The 23465-nt window shown below is 36.1% G+C and overlaps 5 protein-coding genes across 5 annotated transcripts; all 5 read right to left on the bottom strand.

Moving 5' to 3' along the window:
- Nucleotides 1-681: 681 nt before the first annotated feature.
- Nucleotides 682-2477, bottom strand: LOC149653733 (uncharacterized). The gene is made up of 2 exons (XM_089847038.1): nt 1844-2477; nt 682-1787 (listed from the first exon to the last, which is right to left on the bottom strand). The coding sequence occupies exons 1-2, from the start codon at nt 2475-2477 to the stop codon at nt 682-684; spliced, it is 1740 nt and encodes a 579-aa protein (XP_089703164.1).
- A 1819-nt stretch (nt 2478-4296) lies between these two features.
- LOC149653732 (uncharacterized) lies at nt 4297-4997 on the bottom strand. Its single transcript, XM_089847037.1, has 3 exons — nt 4929-4997; nt 4553-4625; nt 4297-4479 (listed from the first exon to the last, which is right to left on the bottom strand). Exons 1-3 carry the CDS (start codon nt 4991-4993, stop codon nt 4297-4299), a joined length of 321 nt encoding a protein of 106 aa, XP_089703163.1. The 5' UTR covers nt 4994-4997.
- Nucleotides 4998-18424: 13427 nt separating this feature from the next.
- On the bottom strand, nt 18425-19140 carry LOC149653731 (uncharacterized). The gene is made up of 2 exons (XM_089847150.1): nt 18751-19140; nt 18425-18691 (listed from the first exon to the last, which is right to left on the bottom strand). The coding sequence occupies exons 1-2, from the start codon at nt 18906-18908 to the stop codon at nt 18481-18483; spliced, it is 369 nt and encodes a 122-aa protein (XP_089703276.1). The 5' UTR covers nt 18909-19140; the 3' UTR covers nt 18425-18480.
- Nucleotides 18986-19947, bottom strand: LOC149653730 (uncharacterized). The gene is made up of 4 exons (XM_089847035.1): nt 19742-19947; nt 19505-19673; nt 19127-19341; nt 18986-18994 (listed from the first exon to the last, which is right to left on the bottom strand). The coding sequence occupies exons 1-4, from the start codon at nt 19751-19753 to the stop codon at nt 18986-18988; spliced, it is 405 nt and encodes a 134-aa protein (XP_089703161.1). The 5' UTR covers nt 19754-19947.
- Nucleotides 19850-21150, bottom strand: LOC149653729 (uncharacterized). The gene is made up of 4 exons (XM_089847151.1): nt 20774-21150; nt 20597-20675; nt 19981-20536; nt 19850-19906 (listed from the first exon to the last, which is right to left on the bottom strand). The coding sequence occupies exons 2-3, from the start codon at nt 20647-20649 to the stop codon at nt 20272-20274; spliced, it is 318 nt and encodes a 105-aa protein (XP_089703277.1). The 5' UTR covers nt 20650-20675; nt 20774-21150; the 3' UTR covers nt 19850-19906; nt 19981-20271.
- Between the last annotated feature and the right edge of the window lie 2315 nt (nt 21151-23465).

Genomic DNA, 23465 nt, shown 5'->3' with positions numbered 1-23465 from the left:
AACAATTTCAATTATCAAGACTATTTAAATCGAACAATAGATTAAATAGACGTCTTAAAGCCCTTATCCTATCCCCAATCGTCAAACTTTTCTACCAAGAACTACAATTGTTATGCTGACGCTAAATGTAAACGATGTCACTTTTGTTTGATTTATAGCAATGCTTCAACAATAATTTAAAAATTACATGAATAATTAATTTGGAAAAATGGAAATTTGGTGAAAAAAATCGAAGATTTCCAAATTTTCAAATAATTGATATTGTTTAAAAATATCTCTATAGTGAAAATTTTTAATATCTGGACTTAAGTCATTCTATTTTGTTCACTTATCCTTAGCTTTATCTACTAAAACAGTTCTTTTCCTTCAATCTTGATTTTATTTAAGATTATATTGCATTTTTAAAACCTGCACTACCATAATCGGGAAAAAAAGAGCGCTTAGTGGCAATGTTGGGAAACACTTGTCATTATTGTTTAATGATCATACATCTCGATTTCGATATAGTCCATTACTGTTTTTCTCACTGACTTTACCATGATAAAATTTTGTAAGTTCAAGTCAAAGTATATTTTTAAAATTATAAAAAGTAATACTTAAACTAATGAAACTATGCAAAGGCTTTACCCTGACGTTGGATCTTTATGTTCGTTCCCAGGCGTAGTGAACGAGTAATTTTCTTTAGTAACGTTTCTTTTTCTTCTTAGTGAATCTTCTGATATACTGCTCAAGCAGAGTCAAATGCTCTTTCGGTATAGAAGGGGAGAATAAATAATCGCAAATTTGCCTAAGTTCTATATATATCCCCCAGTATGGATTATCGTTAGATATGTAGTCTATAAAAATCAGGGGCAATAGTCTGAAAAGACAGAACAATTCCGTGGCTGTGCCCTTTAGTTGTCCATTACCCAAGATAGCATTTCTAATCTGAGTTTGAGGCCTGTTTTTTTCGGATTTTCCGTAAGGAAAATCACACAGCTTTCGATTTAAAATTTCAAGAGAAAGGCCGCCCGAATTCATCATTTCCGATAGAAGGAGTTTAAGTATTTTACTAATGACCCCTTCTTGTAAATCGTGCATTATGTCTACTGGGAGCTGTCTTGTTAAATCAAAATAACTAAGTTTAAGCAGAGGGCTTTCCGATCGTACCCCGTAAATGGAACCCTCTTTTTCATCTAAAGCCAAGCATTCCAAATGATAAAGGTGTCTTTGTAAACTACGAAGTTCTACCTCAGATTCTGATAAAAAATCTCCTATATCATTTCTGTCCGTCATGGAGAATCGGCAAATTCTGCCCGAGTTGAAACTCGCATTGAAACCGGCAAACTTATGCAATCCTAAATTATCACCTGAAAATATACTCATAAATCCACGCATATTTTTATTTTTACACTTATTATAAATCCCGTTTGTTGCCTGATTTTCCAAATCAAACAAAAGCGGACGAAACGTTTCATGCCATCCAAATTCATCGACGTCTTTCGATTTTGCAAGGAAGACCAAGTGAATATCGCTTAGTTTGGTTCTATATTGATTTTTGCGGTTTAAAACCGAAAAATAGCACCCGATAACCTTTTGTTTTCCTCTTTTGGAGCCAATTGGATTGACAACTTCAAATTCATCTACGTATAATTGAAGTTGGATAGTTTCCACATCAGAGTTGTTCTTTTTTATGATATCCTTTGCTATTTCCCCTTGATTAAAATGAGCAATTAAATTTATTGGAATGTGATTAACATTGATGTGTCGTTGTGGCTCTTCTTCTTTACTGTAGATTCCTTCCAAAACTTTCAAAATTGGCACGTAGTGGAAAACACTAGGTTTTTTCTGTTGACGCTCTCACAAAATGAAAATTGCTGAGGCTGAACCATATTCAATGCCGTGATGCAATACGAAGACAATTTATAACTAGTATTAACGCTGGAAAATACTTCACTGACTTCTTTTGTTGACTTAAACAATTGATCTTCGTCAAGTTTAATGTTATTTGCTTGAAGTATAGCCTTAATCTTTGAGTACTGGGCTTCAAGAATATTAATGCACAAATCAAACAGATCATTTGTCAAATTTTCAGTCACACTTTTAGGCAAGAAATGTTTTTCTCTATATTTCAAAATAAGTTTTACTATAGTTTCTCTTAATTCCAGAGGTTTCAGATTAAATTCTAACTGCTCGTCTACGTCAATAAAACCTCCATCTGCATCGTTGCCCAAGATTTCATTAGCTAGGCTTTCTGAAGAGCTGGTTTCGATATTTGATCGGGCACTTTCTTCCGTAATTAGATTTCTGTGGTGTCTATAGACGTGCTTTCTATAACTTTCAACATTCTTGAAACATTTTCCGCAATTATTTATTTCGCAAGTTAAGGAGAAATTCGGTCCATGTCCATGTATATTTTTTACGTGGGCAATTAAAAGGGTAAATTTACTTGTAAAGAAGACACATTTTGAGCATTTATATTGGCTAAGCGAACTCATCACTAAGCGATTATTATATATAAATTTTATAAGGGTAAAACAGGAAGTCTCTATATTTAAGTGCCTATAAATTTGAATGTTAAAACTAGACTGTCCACCAGCACACACTCCGCTCCTCAAGAAAAAAAATCAATACATGGAACCGAACATGGAACGTAGCGACGTGAGGGACAAAAAACCCCACTTTCCATTCCTGTGGAGTGTAGGTTCTATGCACCGACACCTTTACTGTCATCCAAGGGGGGAATACGTTTCTTACCCCTTTCTACTTGAAAAGTAGTTGGGGAGAGACAAGTACTCTATTACTCCCGAAATATCAACAGGGAACTTTCAATACCATTCGGTTAAATCGGTTTTCGCATAACCGGGTGCTTCCGTTTCATGTAGAAAATGAGTTCAAATATTCTTTGCTTAATTTGCTATGGAAGTAGCAAAAGAAAATTGAAAATAAGCGCTGACCAGCCGACACTTTCTAATGTAAAAGAATCTATATTATTGGATCCATCGTTCTCTGACGTAAATCATGACGACTTAATTTACCAAGTAAGTAATTTTTAATTTTGTTCGCTATTTACCTTCCTAATAGAGAGTTTAAGAACCTAACCAAGAAGAGTGTGCTATAACTTTCAAGTTTGGCGTGATAATTATAACACGTTCGCTTATCAATTTTATTTATAATGTGTACATGTTGTTCTGAAATTTTATCTTAACTAAACTGAAGTTCTGAGCGTCTAGTTTGGTCTCTTGGTTGATGTCTCAAACTCTCTAGCCAAAGCGTCCTTATGTTAGCGCAAATATTATCAGCTTCCTTAAAAGGTAGGGTGAAGAGAAAATGAAGTTACTTTTATCGATTCTTTTAATAATCAATCTCAAGAATTATGTTAGAACGTTTTATAAAATCCCCTCACATTTCCACAGACGAAGGTAAAATAAAAAATATCGTAACCAGGAAAAATAAAGACTAAGATGAACCTTAATTCGGTCTCTATTTAATAAAACCATTTTGCATTTTTTATGCCAAAAAATGCTAAATTTTATATCAAAAGCTTTAACGCCACTTTAAAAATACATTTCTTTATGGAGGGCCCCGGGTAAAGTAACTGAAAGTTCTTCCAATATTTTCATTTTATCGAATCCGCTTAGCCATTCCTTAACAGCCGGGTCATGGGTTGCCTGTAGATACGCGAAAATGATGTCAGAAGAATTGGTAAACTTAACACACAGATGGATATTCACCGAAACTTGGAGCTGGTCGTATGTGTCCGGGAACATTAATGGTGGAATTCCCGATTTGATCAAGTCCGAGAGGGTGTCGATGCGATTGTAGCTTTCCGTCGTGAACTCCGTTTGCAAATAACAACCCAAGTAGAACAGAATGAAAGTCACTCCTATCAGCCACGACGAAGCCAGCAGACGACAAGTAATGTGGGGCAAAACGGAGGGAAACGCTGTAGGGAACAAAATTATCCAGTTGGCTTTACCATGAGTGATTAAAGCGCCAGCCATCTTTCGTTATGGGGACATAATCTTTGGCAATTGAGTTCCTCATAGAAAACTGGTGAATTGTTATCAGCTGTTTGGGGTGCGCTTAATCGCTTACGTTCGAGGCAGAAGAGCGACGCGTTCTCCCAGACATTTTCCAGGGTTTCTCGAGCCATTTTCTTGACAAGTTTCTTAATGGGCATCGATTTGTATTTGTTGGTTACTATGGAGTGAACGACGAGCAAAAGGGACAGAAGAACCAAAGTGAACACAATTTAAATTAACACCTAATTGAACCGAGAATGGAAATTAATGACTTGTGTGGTGAATGGACTGTTTATTGAGGGAAATTTACTGGAGTGTCCATGTTTAAGAAGGACATGGAAGTGGACGTGACTCTCTTCGGGGGCGCTGAAAGGATTATCGTCTTGGTCGCTCCATAGGGAGAAGACGGAGTGAAATATTCCAGTCGGCCATCGAAAAGTGAGCGTGGCGTGTCCACCGTGAAGATACGAGTCCTCTAAAACCATCGCAAGGATTTAGTATTTATACTTCTTAGTTACGTAATTAACTAAAGCGTTTTAATCAGTTACAGTGTAGAATTCATTCGTAGGTTCCATATATAATGAATTTATTATAGAAGCTGGAACAGGAGTCCACTTGACTCTGTAAATAAAGCGACAAAATGAATTAAAATATGACCTTGATATAATGTCATAAGTTTTTATAAACTGAATGATATTCGTTTCTGAGAGATAGTTGAGATTACAATTTAAGTATTTTTCGTATATTTTTGCCTAAAATCGCAACTTAACGGGTTCACCCGTCGGTTCGATTACATTTTAAGTTTTCCACATTTCGCAGACCAATTTTGTCAACTAACGAGGATTATTTCATCGCGTTAAGGCGATTCTTTCTCACTCGCCCCAATTAATAATCTTTTAATGATGTTCCAAATATGAAATTTACTTCATGTTCAGGGATCGTTTTAAATAATCCGCCATAATTTTGAACCAGATTAGTTTGCTTTTCATTTTTTCCCATTTCTGACAAGAATTGGAAATACAATTTTTTTTTTTTTTTTGCTCCAACGAAGTTGCCGAGCTAGGGCTTGTATAGCCTTACAGCTCCAAATGTAGGATAGATAATGTCAGAATTCAAATGCCCAAAAATTTCTTAACTCCAGTTTTAAAATGAATTATTGATGTCTGGGAGACTAGGTCATTAGGGAGGGAGTTCCAAATGGGAATGGTTCGACGGAAGAAAGAGTGTCTCAGAGGGCCCTTGCGGGAAGGGGGAAGGAATAGCTTTCTATTATTTCCGCGCGTTTGATGTAAGTGGGGAACTGAGGTGAAGTAACGCTGGGTCGATTTACTTAAAACTCTATATAAAATCGTCATATAGAAAATCTATCTTAATTCCGAGACATCAACAATGAGAATGAATGGTTGTATAAACTCACTTCAATTACTGCGTACTCAATTTTAGTCTCATTTGCGAACCTATAATAAATGAGGCATTCTTGAAAATCGAGGATAAATAACATTTATGATTTGAAAATTTAAATTCTATACCTGTATTTGAAATATCGATTATTTCCAAGAAATTCCATTTCGTTCAGCGTCATTTTGGGCTCCACTTAAAGCATAGCTTGTAAAATCCGAAGTTCGAAGATAAGTACGACAATCTTTTAAAACTTCAAATCTCTCAAATTTTCAAGCCATAGTCATTTTTTTTTAAATTTTAAGACAATTTACTACGCTCCTTTGAATACCCTGTTTGGCGTGTAAGATATGTCGAGTCTCGTACCGAACAGAGTTTGCCTAATGAATCTAAAATATTATCTTAACAGAGATTTTTGTAAACAAAACACTCTCGCTAATGTTTCTGTTGCCAGGGTAACTGAAATGAAACTGCTGAATAATTAATTTATTTTTTATATAAAGTCAAGACTAGAATAGCTGAACATGAAAATATTTAGTTTGGAAGAGAAAAGGTTTTGTACGGCAATACTTACCATTTCTAAGACTGAATTCTGATATATGCAGGGTCGCGTTACATACCATTACGTTTGGTCGATATTTATTTATTATTCTGGTAACATTTTGTAACGAAAATATTTCTGAGATTAAATTCAAACCAAAAATAACAGCGGCCCAAATTGTCAACAGGTGTACTTAAAGTTGGCGATGATACGTTTATCCTTAAAAAAGGTTTTACATTCCCAGCCGAAATTTTCCAAGATGGCTGGCCGGATTACAAAACATTCAGAGAGGCAGAACCGAAGTAAAGCCGTTCTATGGGAAACCAATTTTGAGTAGAAAATGTAACTTCTATGACACACTCTATTTCTCAATTTCAAATTAAAAATATATTTTCATTTAATGAAAGCATGTCCCGATAACAAACAGATATCTCGCTTGGAGGGTCAACTGCATCCCCGATCAGTCTAGTTAACCGATTTAACTTGACCTTTGATCTGTTTCTCAAGTACTGTTTTTTTAAATTGCTGCAATTATCTTCGAAGTATTTCGCTCATTTGCAAATGGTTGTGGATGTGGTAGATGCACTTATGGCTTGACTTAATTATAGCATATTTGATTTTAACATACAAATAATTCCACGAAAACCTTTTCAAAGTGTTAATGAATAAATGGACAACTGCAAAAATATCTCGCGTCAAATTAGCTTTGTATTTTACCCACAATAAAATTACAGAAGGAATTTTAAATTTAACATTAATGTTGTAAACGAGCATTTTGTAGCAAGGGAGCAAATTATCGCCCCAGATAAAACATCAATATCGGTTCAGTTTATTAATAATAATAATAATAATAATAATAATCTAAGCTTTGACTATGAAGGGATTTCCACACTAAGCCTGTGGCTTGTTTACAGGTGGGTCCCTTTACATTGCATAGAGGGGTGATGGCTAGCCCCTATGCCACAGCTAACTTACAGCGCCCTATACTAACTATTACTGTTAACCTCAGCAAGTTTTGATGGAAAGGAGAAACCGGGTAAGACCGCGGAGGAAAACTCCTTTTAACAAGCGGGGAGAGAACTTGCAAACTCTACGCGGAAGGATTTGTTCGCAGATTTTCACCCGGTGCCACAGTCCGGGATCGAACCCGGGATCCTCTTGCTGCGAGGCGAAAGCGCTAGCCGCTACGCCACCCCATACATAAAGCAAAGTTGATTTGTGGTCTTCATCTAAGTAATTGGTAGTTAATTGTTTTGAAGCTCAGGCTAGGTTAAATTCTATAACTCGAAGATATTGACAAGAAAATCCCATGAATTTAAACCATGAATAGTTTTAAGGACGATAAGAATTGTGGTTTGAATAATTATTATTGGTCAGGGCTTTATCGAATGCTTTTAAGCCCTTAATACAAATTAATCTTTGAAAATACAATATTTTTAACTAACTTTACTCGTGCGAAAAGTGTTTAATCGTAATTAAGCTTCTGATGCATCTATTTATATTTTTTTAATCGTTGATAACATTTTAGATTTGAAAAAAAATATATTTTATCGCTTATTTACAAGAAATAAAATTTTAATTTTCGCGATTCTTTTCAACTTTCAAACGGAATTAACAACTGTTATTTTTCAACAATAGTTAAAATTGTCATAAAAATGACGACAAACTATTCTATTGGCTATAGTTTCTTGATGAAACGAAAACCATTGATCAACATACTTTCCAAGTTTAATTAATTTTATTTAAATTCACACGAGAGTGAGTAAATATGTAATCGCATTCGTATCATAAGTGCATAAATACCCTCAATAAGTTCAAGAGCAAATCGCAACACGCAGTGATTTCGTTGGTGAACTATATATATTTCTAAGTAAATTTGAAGTTTGTGTTAGATTTGGTGTGGTGACGTATTGAATTTTAAGAGTTCATGTTAAATAATAGAAGATTATTTCGGTGATGGCGATGCCTACTGTTCCCGACAACAACATGAGAAGAAAGTAGAAAGGAACGCAGACGCTCCTTAGGTCCAAATCAGTCACGCTTTCCAACGGTTTCTCCCACTTCAGCTGTTCAATCGTGTAATCGAGCTCAAAGTCCAGGAATTTGAAAACTCTCGTTTCGAATAAGGGTGCCATGCTGCAACAGAACATTCGTCAAATCCCCTTCATAATTTTACCATAAAATTCATTACCAACCTCAGTTGGACGGACTCGTGCAGATGGGGACTGCTTCTCGCCCAAGAGGTGTTGAACATGGAGTGAAGGTAGTCGAACGCGACGTCTCCTTCCGAAAAATAAAGTCCCGCTTTCATCGCGTATAATATTTTCCTACCTTTTTCGGGTCTCATAAAGTGTTCGAAGACAGAATTAAAAAATGCAACATCTATGATTGCAGCTTTTTGCCCGGAAACAATGGGAATGAAAGCTTCTCTTATGCTATCTTTTAAATTGCCGAAAAATTTATCCTTATCTAGTTCGCCTAGCCATTCCTTAACAGAGGGGTCCTGGGCTGCCTGTAGATACTAAGCAATGACGTCAGAAGAATTGAGAAATTTAACATACAGAAGAATATTCACCAAAAATCGGAGGCGTTTGTATGTGTCCGGGAGCATTCCTGTTGGAATTCCCGATTTGACCAAGTCCGCGAGAGTGTCGATGTAATTGTAACTTTCTATCGTGAACTCCGTCCGCAAGAAGCAACCCAAGTAGAACAGAATGAAAGTCACTCCGATCAGCCACGACGCAGCCAGCAGACGACAAGTAATGTGGGGCAAAACGGAGGGAATCGCTGTGGGGGAACAAAGTTATCCAGTCTTTATGTCTGATTAAAGCGCCAGCAATCTTTTGCTTTGAAGACATAATCTTTGGTAATTGAATCCTTCATGCGAAACTGGCTCTCGCGCGGGTGAATTGTTATCAACTGTTTGGGGTGCGCTTAATCGCTTACGTTCGAGGCATAACAGCGACGCGTTCTCCCAGACATTTTCCAGGATTTCTCGGGCCATTTTCTTGACAACTTTCTTGGTGGGCACTGATTTGTATTTGTTAGGTACGATGGAGTGAACGACGAGCAAAAGTGACAGAATGACCAAAGTGAACCCAATTAGCATCACCACCTAATTGAACCGAGAATGGAAATTAATGAATTGGATGGTGTATGGAATGTTTATGGAGCGAAATTTACTGGAGTGTCCATGTTTAAGAAGGACAATGAAGTGGACAAGACTCTCTTCGGAGCACCCGAAAGGATAATCGTTTCGCTCGTTCCATAGGGAGAAGACGGAGTGTAATATTTGATTCGTTTATCAAAAAAGGAGCGTGGCGTATTTAACGTGAAGATGTGACTTTTCTAAAACCATCATAAGGATTTAATATTTATACTAAGTTATTCGATATTTAATCAAAGCGTTTTAATATTAGGCGTAAAATTACTTACAGAATTGGCAACTTGTTCCCACTTGGCCCTGTGTAATTGAATCGGCAAAATGAATTATATAATGACCTTAACATGACCTCACGAGTGTTCATAAACTGAATTATATTTGTTTCTGAGAGATTGTTGAGATTACAATTAAAGAATTCTTCATATGTTGAAAAAACTGAAAAACTCGAAGTTTTTCAGTTTTCTCAGAACCATTATGTAAAAGTCAAACGAGCTCCTTAAGGCGATTCTTTCTCAATCGCCCCCAATTAATAGTCGTTTAATAAAGTACAAAGTATGGAATTTACTTCATGTTCAGGGATCTTTTTAAATAATCCGCCATCATTTCGAACTGGGTTGCTTTGCTTTTTACGTTCAATTTTTCCTGATAAGAAATAAAAGTGAAATTGTCATCAAGAAAATCAATCTTAATTCCGAGAGATTTTTCAAGTCTCGCTTCAATAACGCGAACGAGTGATTATAAACTCACTCTATGTGTCGCGTAGTTAATTTCAGTCTCGTTGGCGAACCTATTGATCAATTTATCAAGGATAAATAACATATACTATTTTGAAAATGCAAATTCTATACCTGTATTTGAAATATCGATTATTTCCCAGAAATTCCATTTCGTTCAGCGCCATTTTGGAGCCCAGGTAAATTCTAGCATCTACAATCCGAAATCTTCAAAGACTGTAAATTGTTTCTGATAGACTTTCGATTGTTAATTATTAATGAGATTGTTAATAGTGCTTAGGGAGAATAATTTAACAGAATGATAAGAATATTTTGTATTCGGCGTTGAATGGTATTTTGGAATCTGGGTATTTCCCGCTATACCCCACATGGTTCCTGAGCTTTTGTAGCTAAAAGCGTAAGTGCGTAATTGAAAGAAATCTCGAAGCTTGACTCAATTTAGAAGTTAATTGGAGTTGTATTAATCCTTTGCGTGTCGTCTTAAACCCAGAGAAGGTGGTCAATATTCCTGGTATTTTAATAACTCCAAGATTAAAAGAGTTACTCTTGCAGGGCTCCCAGAGTACCTATAATACCTATAAAAACCTATAATTCCGAGATGGTCCTGTAAAAACCTATGATTCTTAAATTTATAATATAATACCTATATTTTGGATATGTAAGTTCAAAAACAATCCAAAATTTTTGATTATTTTTCTGAGGAGGTGACGTTTTAAACGCCGTTTTAGCGAGATCACGTTTGACCAATGTTTTAAGTTAAATATTCAAAAGTTTAAATGCAATTGTTTAGTTATTTGAAATAGAGAGCTTTCAGTTGGAGGAGGAGCTTAGTCTCTTGACATAATTTACGCTGCCATATTGGTGGGTTTAAAGTGGGAATGAAGCTGAGGCCAACCAATATGGCTACTAGAACAGCGGTACGACTTGGGAGGGTGTGACGTACTACTATCCCATCTGAAAGCTCTCTATAATGACAATTGGGCGTAAATATGTCTGGGAAAATCGTAATAAAAGTCGGACAAAATCTGAAAAAGTCACGGAATTTGAATCTTAAAATTTCGTGGTAACCCTGAACTAGTCCAAATTCGAAAGTACCTGACATTTTAAATAATTAAAAAAAAAATGTAAGGTAGTTAACTATAAAAATTTCATGGTAAATAATTTAGTTGAGCACTACACTTTTAACTACTCGTCCAAAGTTGATTAATCAACTATTGATCATATTTTTATTAATATGTTTAAAAGTTGTAGTCTACTCTCGAATATATAATATACTTCCTCTAAAACTCCATAAATTCGTAATTTTAAACGTATAAAATTTACATATTATACGTTTGAACCCATAAATTGATCATTTTTGGACCTATAAATATCCTATAATTTTGGGGTTTCAGAACTATAATACCTATTATTTTTCGTGCACTAAGCGCTGAGAACCCTGCTCTTGGAAAGCTTAGGCGTAGAAGGGAACGGGTCTATAGAATTCTGCTATAGACAGGCTCGTGTTTTTCAGGTCGGTTTTTCAACAAACTCGAGGAAAGTGTTCTCGTAAGTTACAGTTCGTGACAAAATAATAAGTTTTGGCTTTAATTATTACGCGGTTTTGATCGAGGGAGGGTGAAAAGTAAAATCAATGGATTTATTTTATCGATTCTTCTACTATAATTATAAAGCCATTCTGCATAATGAAACATACGGGAAATTATACCTCCGAATGATTTTAAAATTCAAATTACGTTGAGATTTCTTTGATTATTAATTGAAATTAGCAAATCAAACTAATCGCGTAACGCCCTGCCTTCTTGTTAAGATTATGATTAAAGTGTTCTTCTTTTAGTCTAAAATCACTACCCAATTGACGCTTTTTTAAAATCAGGCATCAATAAAATTTCCGATTTGAAAATGCAAATTATATACCTCTATTTCAAATATCGATTATTTCCCCGAAATTCCATTTTGTTCAGCGCCATGTTGGGGTCCACTTAAATCATAACGTATTAAATCTGAAAGGCGAAGATACAAAGTACAACAATCCAACAATTTATTATAATTTTAAGACAATTTAGTAATCTCCTTTGAGTACCGATGTGGTTTGTAAGATATGCCAAAGGACAGAGTTTGCGTAACGAAACTGAAGTATAATTTTAACTGCTAGGTTTATTTTGTTTGCTAATGTTTCAGTTGCCACGGTAACTGAAATGAGAATGTTGAATAATAAATTTATATAAAACAATTTCAATTTTTATATAAAGTCCAGAATGGAAACAGACTCGCGTTACATACCGTTTAAATACCATTACTCTGCCTAACGAGGTCTTTTTAACACGAGGCAATTGTTCTCGCAATACAGTTCGGGGAAAATTAATTAAGTTTTGGTTTCAATTATATCCTGTTTTAAAGGGAGGGCGAAAAGGAAAATGAATCGATTTTTATCGATTCTTCTACTAATTATAAGGTAAATCTGCGCAGTGAAAAGTACCAGCTCCGAATGATTTTAAAATTCAAATTAGTTTCAAAACTCATGGACTATGCCTATTTGAAATTAGCACCTCCGTTTACCCGTTAACAAAATTCACTTGGCACTCTCCATGTCGAATGAGATTTGAAGCGTTATTTTATAAAATTTGCGCGCGTTGTGATAATCATGGCGCTAGTTAAATTTTGTATGCATTAAGAAGGCAGGGAGGGGCGTTACGCGATTGGTCGAAGGTGTTAATTTATTATGGGGTGGCGTAGCGATTAGCGCTTTCGCCTCGCAGCAAGAGGATCCCGGGTTCGATCCCGCAACGGGTGAAAATCTGGGAACAAATCCTTCCGCGTAGAGTTTGCAAGTTCTCTCCCGCTTGGTAAAAGGAGTTTTCCTCCGCGGTCTAACCCGGTTTCTCCTTTCCATCAAAACTTGCAGAGGTTAACGGTAATAGTTAGTATAGGGCGCTGTAGGTTAGCTGTGGCATAGGGGCTAGCCACCTGCACCCCTCTATGCATTGTAAAGGGGACCCGCCTGTGAATAAGCCCCAGCCTTAGTGTGGAAATCCCTTCCTAGACAAAGCTTTTATTATTATTATTATTATTATTATTATTATTATTATTATTATCTATAATGAAGTCTCAAACTTATTTGAATTTTAAAATCATTCGGAGATATTTCCTAAGGAGATTGGTCTTATAATTAGTAGAAGAATCAGTTTAAAAACACTTTATTTTACCTTTCACCCTACCTTTTAAGTGTTTCATCAAGGGGGGGGGGGTTATTAACCCTGGTTTCATACAAAACTTTGAGAAGAAAACTCGATATCACCAAGGTTTTAGAAATGCCAACGATCATGAAATACGTTTTGAACTGACGCCTGTGCCATACATTGTTAATAGACAAAAAGGTTTAAATAATAAATAATTATTGGCGGCTGCAGAAATATCTCACGTCAAATTAACATTTGATTTTGCCCAAGAAGAAAGTTACCGACGGATTTTGAAATTTAACAGTAATGGTGTAAGCGACCATTTTGAAGCATGTCGCGAAATATAGCACTTCATGTTGAGGGATCGTTTTAAATACGCCTCCGTGACAAGGAGGATTGATACCATTTACACAAGGAGACCATTTTGAAGCATGGGGCAGAATATAGCCCGAGATTAAATATCATTATCGTTTAAGTTTATTATATATGAAACAAATTTGATTTGTGTTCTAGGTACATCTAAATATTTGGTAGTTAATTGTTTTGAAGTTAAGGTTAGGTTAAGTTCTATAACTCGGGAATATTGACACGAAATTCCCATTAATTGTTTTAAGGGCGATTAGAAATGTGATTGGAATAAATGTATTTGATTAAGTTTAATTGATCTCAAGTTTTGTACAATGCTATGGTAAAATAAAATCTTTATATTAAAAGAAGAAAATTCAATGTCTGTTCAAGTAAATTTCACTCGTGTGAACTCTTATCTTGGTTTTTCGAAAGCAAGTTTTCCTTTGCAATTAATAGCAATCTTTCGGGCGGTTATATCATCATTGGCATTTCGACTTGAAAAGCGTAACTCTATGTATATTTCGCAGCTTTAGTTACTGCGCTACAATTTAGTGTCGATTAGAAAGCTATTTGCGTTCACTCTCGAGTGAAAAACTTTTCAAATCACAAGTGCTTAGTTTCTACTACTAAAAAAATAGAAGATAATTTCGGTTATGACGACGGCTACTGTTCCCGACAACAACATGAGGAGAAAGTAGAAAGGAACGCAGACGCTACTCAGGTCCAAAGCAGTCACGCTTTTCAACGGTTTCTCCCACTTGAGGTGTTCAACCCTGTAATCGAGCTCCAAGTCCAGGAATTTGAAAACTTTCGTTTCGAAAATGGGTGCCATGCTGTAATAGAACATTACTCAAAACCCGTTCATAATTTTACCATACAATTGATACCGACCTCAGTTGGACGGACTCGTGCAGTTGGGGGATGCTTCTCACCCAAGAGGTGTTGAAAATGGTGTGTACGTAGTCGAACGTGATGTCTTCTTGCGAAAAGTAAAGTCCTCCTTTGTTCTTCATGACCTCTACGAAATTTTTGACGTTCTTTTCGAAATTGTTTATGCCCTTGCTTTCCCTTAAATATGGTTCCATGGAAAACAGCATTTCGACCGTAGTTATGAAAGTTTTTTTCCCGGAACGGACGGGTTCGAAATATTCTTCCAAAGTATCGCCAATTTCTTCATATACTTTCATCTTTAAGAATGCGATTAGCCATTTCTTAACAGCCGTGTCGTGGGCTGCCTGTAAATACGCAACCATGACGTCAGAAGAATTGAGAGATTTAACATACAGAAGGATATTCACCAAAGCTCGCAGGTGTCCGTATGTTTCCGGCAACAGTAATGGTGGAATTCCCGATTTCATCAAGTCCGAGAGGGTGTCGATGCGATTGTAGCTTTCCGTCGTGAACTCCGTCCGCAAATAACAACCCAAGTAGAACAGAATGAAAGTCACTCCGATCAGCCACGACGAAGCGAGCAGACGACAAGTAATGTGGGGCAAAACGGAGGGAATCGCTGTAAGGAAAAGAATTATCCAGTTCGCTTTACCGATGAAAGTGCTAGACATTTTTCGTTACGGGAACATAGTCTTTGGTAATTGAATCCCTCATACGAAACATGTTCCCTCAAGAGTTAATTGTTATTAAATGTTAACGTGCGCTTGATCGCTTACGTTCGAGACAGAAGAGCGACGCGTTCTCCCAAACATTTTCCAGGGTGTCTCGGGCCATTTTCTTGACCACTTTCTTGGTGGGCAACGATTTGTATTTGTTGGTTACGATGGAGTGAACAACGAGCAAAAGTGACAGAAGGACCAAAGTGAACACAGTTAAAAGCAGCACCTAATTGAACCGAGAATGTAAATTAATGAATTGGCGGTGAATGGAATGTTTATTGATCGAAATTTACTGGAGTGTCCATATTTAAGAAGGACAAGGAAGTGGACGTGACTCTCTTCGGGGGGGCGGACACGATAAACCAGGTGGTCGCTCCGTAGGGAGAAGACGGAGTGAAATATTCCAGTCGGCCCTCGAAAAATGAACTTGCAGTGTTACACGTGAAGATATGCAATTTCTAAAACCATCGTAAAAATTAACTATTTATGCTTCGTAATTTATTAATAAATCAAAGCGTTTTAATCACTCACTTTCAAATTTCTGTGTGTAGGTTCAAGAGTATATAAATCAAAAGGGGGAGTACCGTAAAACTCATCGACCCTGAAAATTAATCGACAAGATGAATTAAAATATGACCTTAACATAATCTTATGAATGTTCATAAAGATATTGGTTTCTGAGGATTCGGTACGATTACAATTCTTCCCCTTTTTTAAGTTTTCCCCGTATTTGTCTAAATCACTACTAATTGTTTTCACCCGCCACTTTCCGCGTATCAATTTTGTCAAACTAACGAGGATTAATTTATCGCGTGAAGGCGATTCTTTCTCGCTCGCCCCAGTTAATAGTCGTCTAATACATTTTCAAATATGGAATTTACTTTATGTTCAGGGATCGTTTTAAATAATCCGCCATCATTTTTAACTGGTTCCGTTTGCTCGTAGTACTCCACCAAAGCTGACAAGAAATGAAAGTGCAATTGTCATCAAGAAAATCAATCTCAATTCCGAGAGATTGTTCAAGTCTCTCTTCGATAACGCGAACGAATGATTGTAAACTCACCGGAAGTATGCCGTATTTAATTTCAGTCTCATTGGCGAACCTATTGATCAATATATCAAGGATAAGTATTTCAAAATGCAAATTAAATACCTGTATTTAAAATATCGATTATTTCCGAGAAACTCCATTTCGTTCAGCGCCATTTTGGGCTCCATTTAAATCATAACGTGTAAAATCCGAAAGGCGACGACGTGAAGTGAAACCATCTTATTAACTTCAAATCTCTCAAATTATTCAAGTCATAATCATTTTATTAAATTTAAAGACAATTTGCTACTCTCCTTCGAGTACCGTTTTGGCGTCGTGCTGAACAGAGTTTGCCCAATCAATTTAAAATATCATTTTTACAGCTATTTGTGCCAAACAAAACACACCTGCTAATATTTCGGTTGCCAGGGTAACGGAAATGAAGATAATTAAGCTATCTAAACGATTTTTATTAAAAATAAAGACCAGAGTAGAACAATTGAATTTTGGAAATATTTCGTTTGGAAGAGAACAGGTTCTATTTCAACTAAGTTATTTATTATTCTCGTAATAGAGTTTTGGCTTTATCATAAGAAAATAATATAAGTATGAATCTCTCCATTTAAGCCATGTAAACAGCAGTTTCTTCCGTTGAAATTTGTTAAAAGTTTCCATTGCCACCTTTAGAGAGATTTTTTAACGTTAATAAAAATTAAATATTTGTTTAGAAAAATTCATATTTTAATTAAATCGTTAAAGGTCTTGAACTTGTTATTATGATAATTATAAGTGATAAAGTGCTTGACAATATTATCATAATAAATTAATAGATGACGCGAAAAACTAGCTTGGAATTATTTTGATTTGGACGACCAATGCTAGCCACTAAACTGGTAGGAGGTAAGACGTTTGGTGGCGGTTTCGCCCCCCCCCTTTTACTCGTAGTTCTAAAACGTCCCGCAGGGGGCGTAAAAGCGTAAGCGCGTCAAATCTGGAAACAAATGCTGTAGTATGAAAATGTAGTACGTTTCATACTTATAGGAAGCTATATAATATTTTCCTATGGCTTTATTATTCAATTCGAGACTTGAAGGAGCCAAAACATCGTCGCACGCGTGTTTGTATTAAACGTTTTATCCGTGGGGGTAGACACTTTGGATCTCTGTGTACACCCGAGTTCAAAAGAGTTCAGCTTTGACAGTGCATTGAGTTCAAGACATATTTTACACCTGAGTTCTCAAGTGTCTACCCCCTCGGTTTTATCAGATCTCCTATTCGAAATCCGAATAGAGTATTCGTTTAAACGAATATTACTCGTTTTTCAAAATATTCCTTTCGAAACGATTAATTGTTCTCTAAGTACATGTAGCAGACGAAAAATATTGTAGAATAGAATTGTAAAATTTTGACTTGACCACCTTGTAGTTCCCTCATTTACAAGTGATTGTGGATGTGGTAGATGCACTTATGTGTTGACTTAATTATGTGCATATTTGATTTTAACATAAATAATTCCCCGAAAACCTTTTCAAAGTGTTAATGAGTACCTAAATGGACAATAAGGTTTAATAAAGGAAAAATGATTGTCGACTGCAAAAATATCCCGCGTCAAGTTAACTTTTTATTTTACCCACAATAAGATTACAGACGGAATTGGAAATTTTACAGTAATGGTGTAAGCGAGAATTTTGAAGCCAGGGGGCAAATTATAGCCCCCCCCCCGATGAAATATCAATATCATTTTAGTTTATTATACATAAGTCAAATTTGATTTGTGGTCTTCATCTAAATAATTGGTAGTTAATTGTTTTGAAGCTTGGGTTAAGTTAATTTCTATAACTCGAGGTTATTGACAAGAAAGTCCCATGAATTTAAACGATGAATAGTTTTAAGGACGATTAAAATTGTGGTTTGAATAATTATTATAGGTCAGGGCATTATCGAATGCTTTCAAGCCGTTATTACGATTTTAAACTTTGAAAATACAATATTTGTAACTAACTTTACTCGCGCGAAAGTGTTTAATCGTAATTAAGCTTCTGATGCATCTATTTTAATTTTTTAAATCGTTGATAACATTTTAGATATGAAAAAAAAAATTTATATTTTATCGCTTATTTACAAGAAATTCAATATTGATTTTTCGCAATTCTTTTCAACTTTCAAATGGAAACCACAACTGTACGTTTTCAACACTAGTTGAAACTCCCTAAAAATGACGAAAAACTATCCTATCGGCAAGTTTCTTGATGAAACGAAAACCATAGATCAACATACTTTCCAAGTTTTATAAATTTTATTTAAATTCACACGAGAGAGAGTAAATATTTAATCGCATTCGTGTCATAATTACCCTCAATAAGTTCAAGAGTAGATCGAAACACGCGGTGATTTCGTTGGTGAACTATACATTTCGAAGTAAATTTGAAGTTTGTGTTAGATCTGGTGTGGTGACGTATTTAATTTTTCGAGTTCATGTTAAATAATAGAAGATAATTTCGGTTATGACGACGGCTACTGTTCCTGACAGCAGCATGAGAAGAAAGTATAAAGGAACGCAGACGCTACTCAGGTCCAAATCAGTCACGCTTTTCAACGGTTTCTCCCACTTGAGCTGTTCAACCGTGTAATCGAGATCAAAGTTCAGATAATTGAAAACTTTCGTTTCGAATAAGGGTGCCATGCTGCAACAGAACATTCATTAAAACCCGTTCATAATTTTACCATAAAATTCGTTACCGACCTCAGTTGGAGGGACTCGTGCAGTTGCGGACTGCTTCTCACCCAAGAGGTGTTGAACATGGTGTGTACGTAGTCGGAGATAACTTTTTTTTGCGAAAAATAAAGTCCTCCTTTAATCGCGTATAACTTTTTCCTGCCAGATTTGGATCTCATAATCATTTCGAAGAAAATATTCAAAAATTCAACCGTTGTGATTGCAGCTTTTTGCCCGGAAACAATGGGAATGAAATTCTTTGCTAAGCTATCTACAAAATTGACCCAACATTTATTCCAATCTAGTTCGCCTAGCCATTCCTTAACAGCCGGGTCCTGGTCTGCCTGTAGATATGGAAAAATGACGTCAGAAGAATTGTGAAACTTAACAGAAGGATATTCACCGAAACTTGGAGGAGGCGTTTGTATGTATCCTTGGCCATTCCTGTCGGAATTCCCGATTTGATCAAGTCCGAGAGGGTGTCGACGCGATTGTAGCTTTCCGTCGTGAACTCCGTCCGCAAATAACAACCCAAGTAGAACAGAATGAAAGTCACTCCGATCAGCCACGACGCAGCCAGCAGACGACAAGTAATGTGGGGCAAAATGGTGGCAATCGCTGTAGGGAACAAAATTATCCAGTTCGCTTTACCAAGAGTGATTTAAGCGCCAGCCATCTTTCTTTATCGGGACATAATCTTTGGTTATTGAATCCCTCATACGAAACAGGTTCGCTCAAGAGTTAATTGTTATTAAATATTAGCGAGGGCTTAATCGCTTACGTTCGAGACAGAAGAGCGACGCGTTCTCCCAAACATTTTCCAGGGTTTCTCGGGCCATTTTCTTGACCACTTTCTTGGAGGGCATCGATTTGTATTTGTTGGTTACGATGGAGTGAACGACGAGCAAAATTGAGAGAATGACCACAGTAGACACAATTAAAATCATCACCTAATAAAACCAAGAATGGAATTCAATGAATTGGATTGTGTATGGAATGTTAATTGAGCGAAATTCACTGGAGTGTCCATATTTAAGAAGGAAAAGGAAGTGGACGTGATTCTCTTCGGGGGCGCCGATAGGATAATCGTGTCGCTCGTTCCATAGGGAGAAGACGGAGTGAAATATTCTAGTCTTTTATCGAAAAATGAGCGCAGCGTGTCAATCGTGAAGATATGAACTCTCTAAAGCCATCGTAAGGATTAAATATTTATGCTTCGTAATTTGGTAAATAAATCAAATCGTTTTAATCACTTACTTTGAAAATCTTGTGTATAGGCTGAGTATATAATTGAAGAGGGGAAACAGGGTGCCACTCGACCCTGAAAATTAATCGACAAAATGAACTAAAATATTACCTTAACATAATCTTGTAAATGTTCATAGAGATATTGGTTAGTGTCTGAGGGTTTGGTAAGATTACAATTATAATTCTTCCCTTTTTTTAAAGTTTTCCTCGTAGGACTTTTATTTTTGTCTAAATCACTACTAATCGGTTTCACCGGCCACTTATCTCGTTGAGGCCATTGTTTCTCGCTCATCTCCCCAATTAATAGTCGTCTAATATAGTTTCAAATACGAAATTTACTTCATGTTCAGAGATAGTTTTAAATATTCTGCCATCATTTTGTTCTGGGCCTTCATGCTTTCTCTGAATTGCCATTCCTAACAAGAAATGAAAGTGCAAACGTTCGAGAAAAATCTGAAAATCGATCTTAATTCCGAAACACTTAAGTCTTGCTTCATCAATGCGAACAAATGATTTTAAACTCACAGGAGGTGTCCCGTAGGTAATTTCAGTCTCATTGGCGAACCTATTGATCAATTTATCAAGCATAAATAACATTTACTATTTGAAAATGAAAATTAAATACCTGTATTTAAAATATCGATTATTTCCAAGAAATTCCATTTTGTTCAGCGCCATTTTGGGATCCAGCTAAATTCTTGCATCTGCAATTCGAAATATTAAAGAAGTGTTGCAATTTGATTTTCGATTGATAATTAGTATCGAGGTTGTTAGTAGAATAATTTAACAGAATTATAAGTACATTTTGTACTCGCCATTTAATAGTATTTCGTAATCTGGGTATTTCTCGCAATTACTCCCAAGACGAACATTGGGCAATGCCTCTTGATCCACCACGATAGCCGCACCCTTCTGTTGACCACTCTCTAGCTCTTTCTTAAACTGTTTGAGCTATAAGCGTGAAGGGGCAATTTAAAGAAGTCTTGAAGCTTGACGAAATTTAATATTAAACTCGGAGAAGGTGGTCAATATTCCAGGTAATTGAAAAAACCAAGATTTGAATCTTGAGTAAGTCTCGGATAGGTTAAGCGTGAAAGAGAATACGTTATCCACTGGAATACTGGAATATTTACCCATTTTAAGCTGGAATTTACTAAAGGCACCCGGTATTAGCCTGTTTAAAATTTTTCTTTTAAAACAATAGGTCTTTTCAAAAAGTCCCCTATACAAAATATGTAGCCGGGGAAAAAGCAGAGATGGAAGGCAATTTTTCCCTCCCTAATTTCTGCGCGCGCACCTCTGAAACGTCATTTTTAAAATCGCCTATTCAGAGTTTGGGTTTTAGGGCAAATGAAGTATTTTCAATGGGTTCGATGGACGATATATATACCCAAACGTCATCTGATTCATAGATATTGCTAACCACTGTTAGCTATTGATATCTTTTTTAAATATTGTAGATATAATCAATTCCGATATTAAACAATATATGCATAAGATTTAAGCATATAGCTCGAAAACAAATAAATATCTTGGTTGGTGTGCCACCCGCACCCTCAAGTTAAGCGAGTGACCAATGTCCGATCACTAATACTTGTCCCCTTCCAATCAATCCCCTCGATGCAATTTCAATTTAGCCACCCTGGCCGCCCACGCTTATAACTCTTTCATACTTAAAATGGTTATTCACCGTTTGGTTCTCCTTTATGTGACAAAAGGGTACTGTAGCCGGGGATCAGAGGTAAAAGTCATCTAGGCACCGAATTAAAGGTTCGGACAAATTGGAACAGAGCGTGCGTAGCTAGCTTTACGAATGGTTGTTGGTCTGCTCGAAACCCTTTTTAGTCACATCGTATGATGGATATCTATGATGGGGCTCTTAGTTTGACTGGCCCTGTAGTAGTAGTAGTAGTAGTAGTATCAAATTGTTCGTTCGTCATTTTTGAACGTCGAGAGAAAATACGATGTGGCTACTATTATGAGCCCTTGGATCATCTTGTTCTAAGTGAGAACGTCCCAACTATACATACATCCCGCTTTTATTTTCAATTGAATGAGTCATGGTCGGTAGTGCTATAATGGTGATGACCATAAAGGAGTAATTCTTGATTAATTTATTTATTTAAAGGAATAGTAGCGTTTAATTTAGGCTTACTTTTTTTTATTCAACACTTCAGTTAATTTCCTTCGAAGCACTTCTCGGGAATTAACAAGTCGATCTTGCGATTATGTATTTACATAAGGGTGAATTTTATGACCTGTAATATCAGAAGTAAAATAAGGGACTACGATCGTCTCACGTTTTGGAGGGTAAATTCAGAAACTGCTACCAGAGGGCCAACCGTTGGTGTGTTATCAAGAATATTCAGTTTCGCCAAGTGAAGAATTTGGTTAGCTCGATACTTCTAGTCCCTTATCTTACTTCAATATTGATTGACTCAGGGTTGAAAGAAATCGAGCTAAACTTCAATCAACTATATTGAATTCAAAAAGATACACTGTTTTTGGTGAAGTTCAAAAAAAAAAAAAAACTTAAACGGAATTTTTAGTTCCCTTTGCGGTTTGGAAGTTTAACGCAGAGCTGTGCTAATTAGCTGACAACTAATTGAATTAGAATTAGCAATTAGGGAAATATTTATGAACTAATTAATTAGCTAATTAGCAATTAGGGAAGTATTTATGAAATAATTAATTAGCCAATTAGCCAATTAGCAATTAGACACAGAAACTAATTCAATTCAATTAGAAATTAGACATTTATTTATCAAACTAATTAATTAGAATTACTATTTTCTAATTAAGGTAAAAAAGAAACCATAAGTAAACATAAAAGTTTAAAAGTGTCCATGGATTTAGTACTTTGGTAATGCAAAGTTTAATGTTTTAATGCCGTTGAAAAACGGGTACGGAAGCCATGAATTATTCTCGAAAAATGGGACAAGCCTCGAGCCTTCTGTCATGTTAAAATTTGTCTCATTTCTTCATTTTCTTGCCAAAGTTCCTATAATGGACTCCTGAGTAGTAGCACCAGAAGTGGTATGATACTTGAAGTATTGAGCTAACCAAATTCTTCACTCGGCATTAGTGAAAAGACTTGATAAAACACACACGGTTGGCCCTCTAGTGGCGGTTTCAGAATTTTCCCTCCAAAACGTGAGACGCTCGCGGTGGTAGACGGCCGAACTAGATTCAAGGAGCCGCGCCGGTGTTCGGCTGCTTTAGGTTGAGGGGAATGGGGTAGGAAATGTTTTTGGTACTCGACCAATTTTTTTCTCAGTAGTGTAGGCGCGATGGAAGCGGCATAAAATCCTCAAATTTGTTCACTAGTGCCAGGATCTATTACCAATGCTAGAGCCCTTCACTTCTAGTCTCATACCACTTCTGGTAGCACTAAGGTTTCCTCATCGATATAATAAGGCTTTTTCATATTCAAATAGATGAATCAAGAGTTAATTCCTCGATTTTTTTACAACAAATTGCCGTAAAAGATTAAT

This window comes from Phalangium opilio, unplaced genomic scaffold (assembly GCF_054372755.1).
Source record: "Phalangium opilio isolate 3A_F unplaced genomic scaffold, DU_Popi_V2 ptg000082l_1, whole genome shotgun sequence".
NCBI lineage: Eukaryota > Metazoa > Arthropoda > Arachnida > Opiliones > Phalangiidae > Phalangium > Phalangium opilio.
The sequence above is the reverse complement of the archived record's forward strand: the minus strand, read 5'-3'. Positions and strand labels throughout refer to the sequence as shown.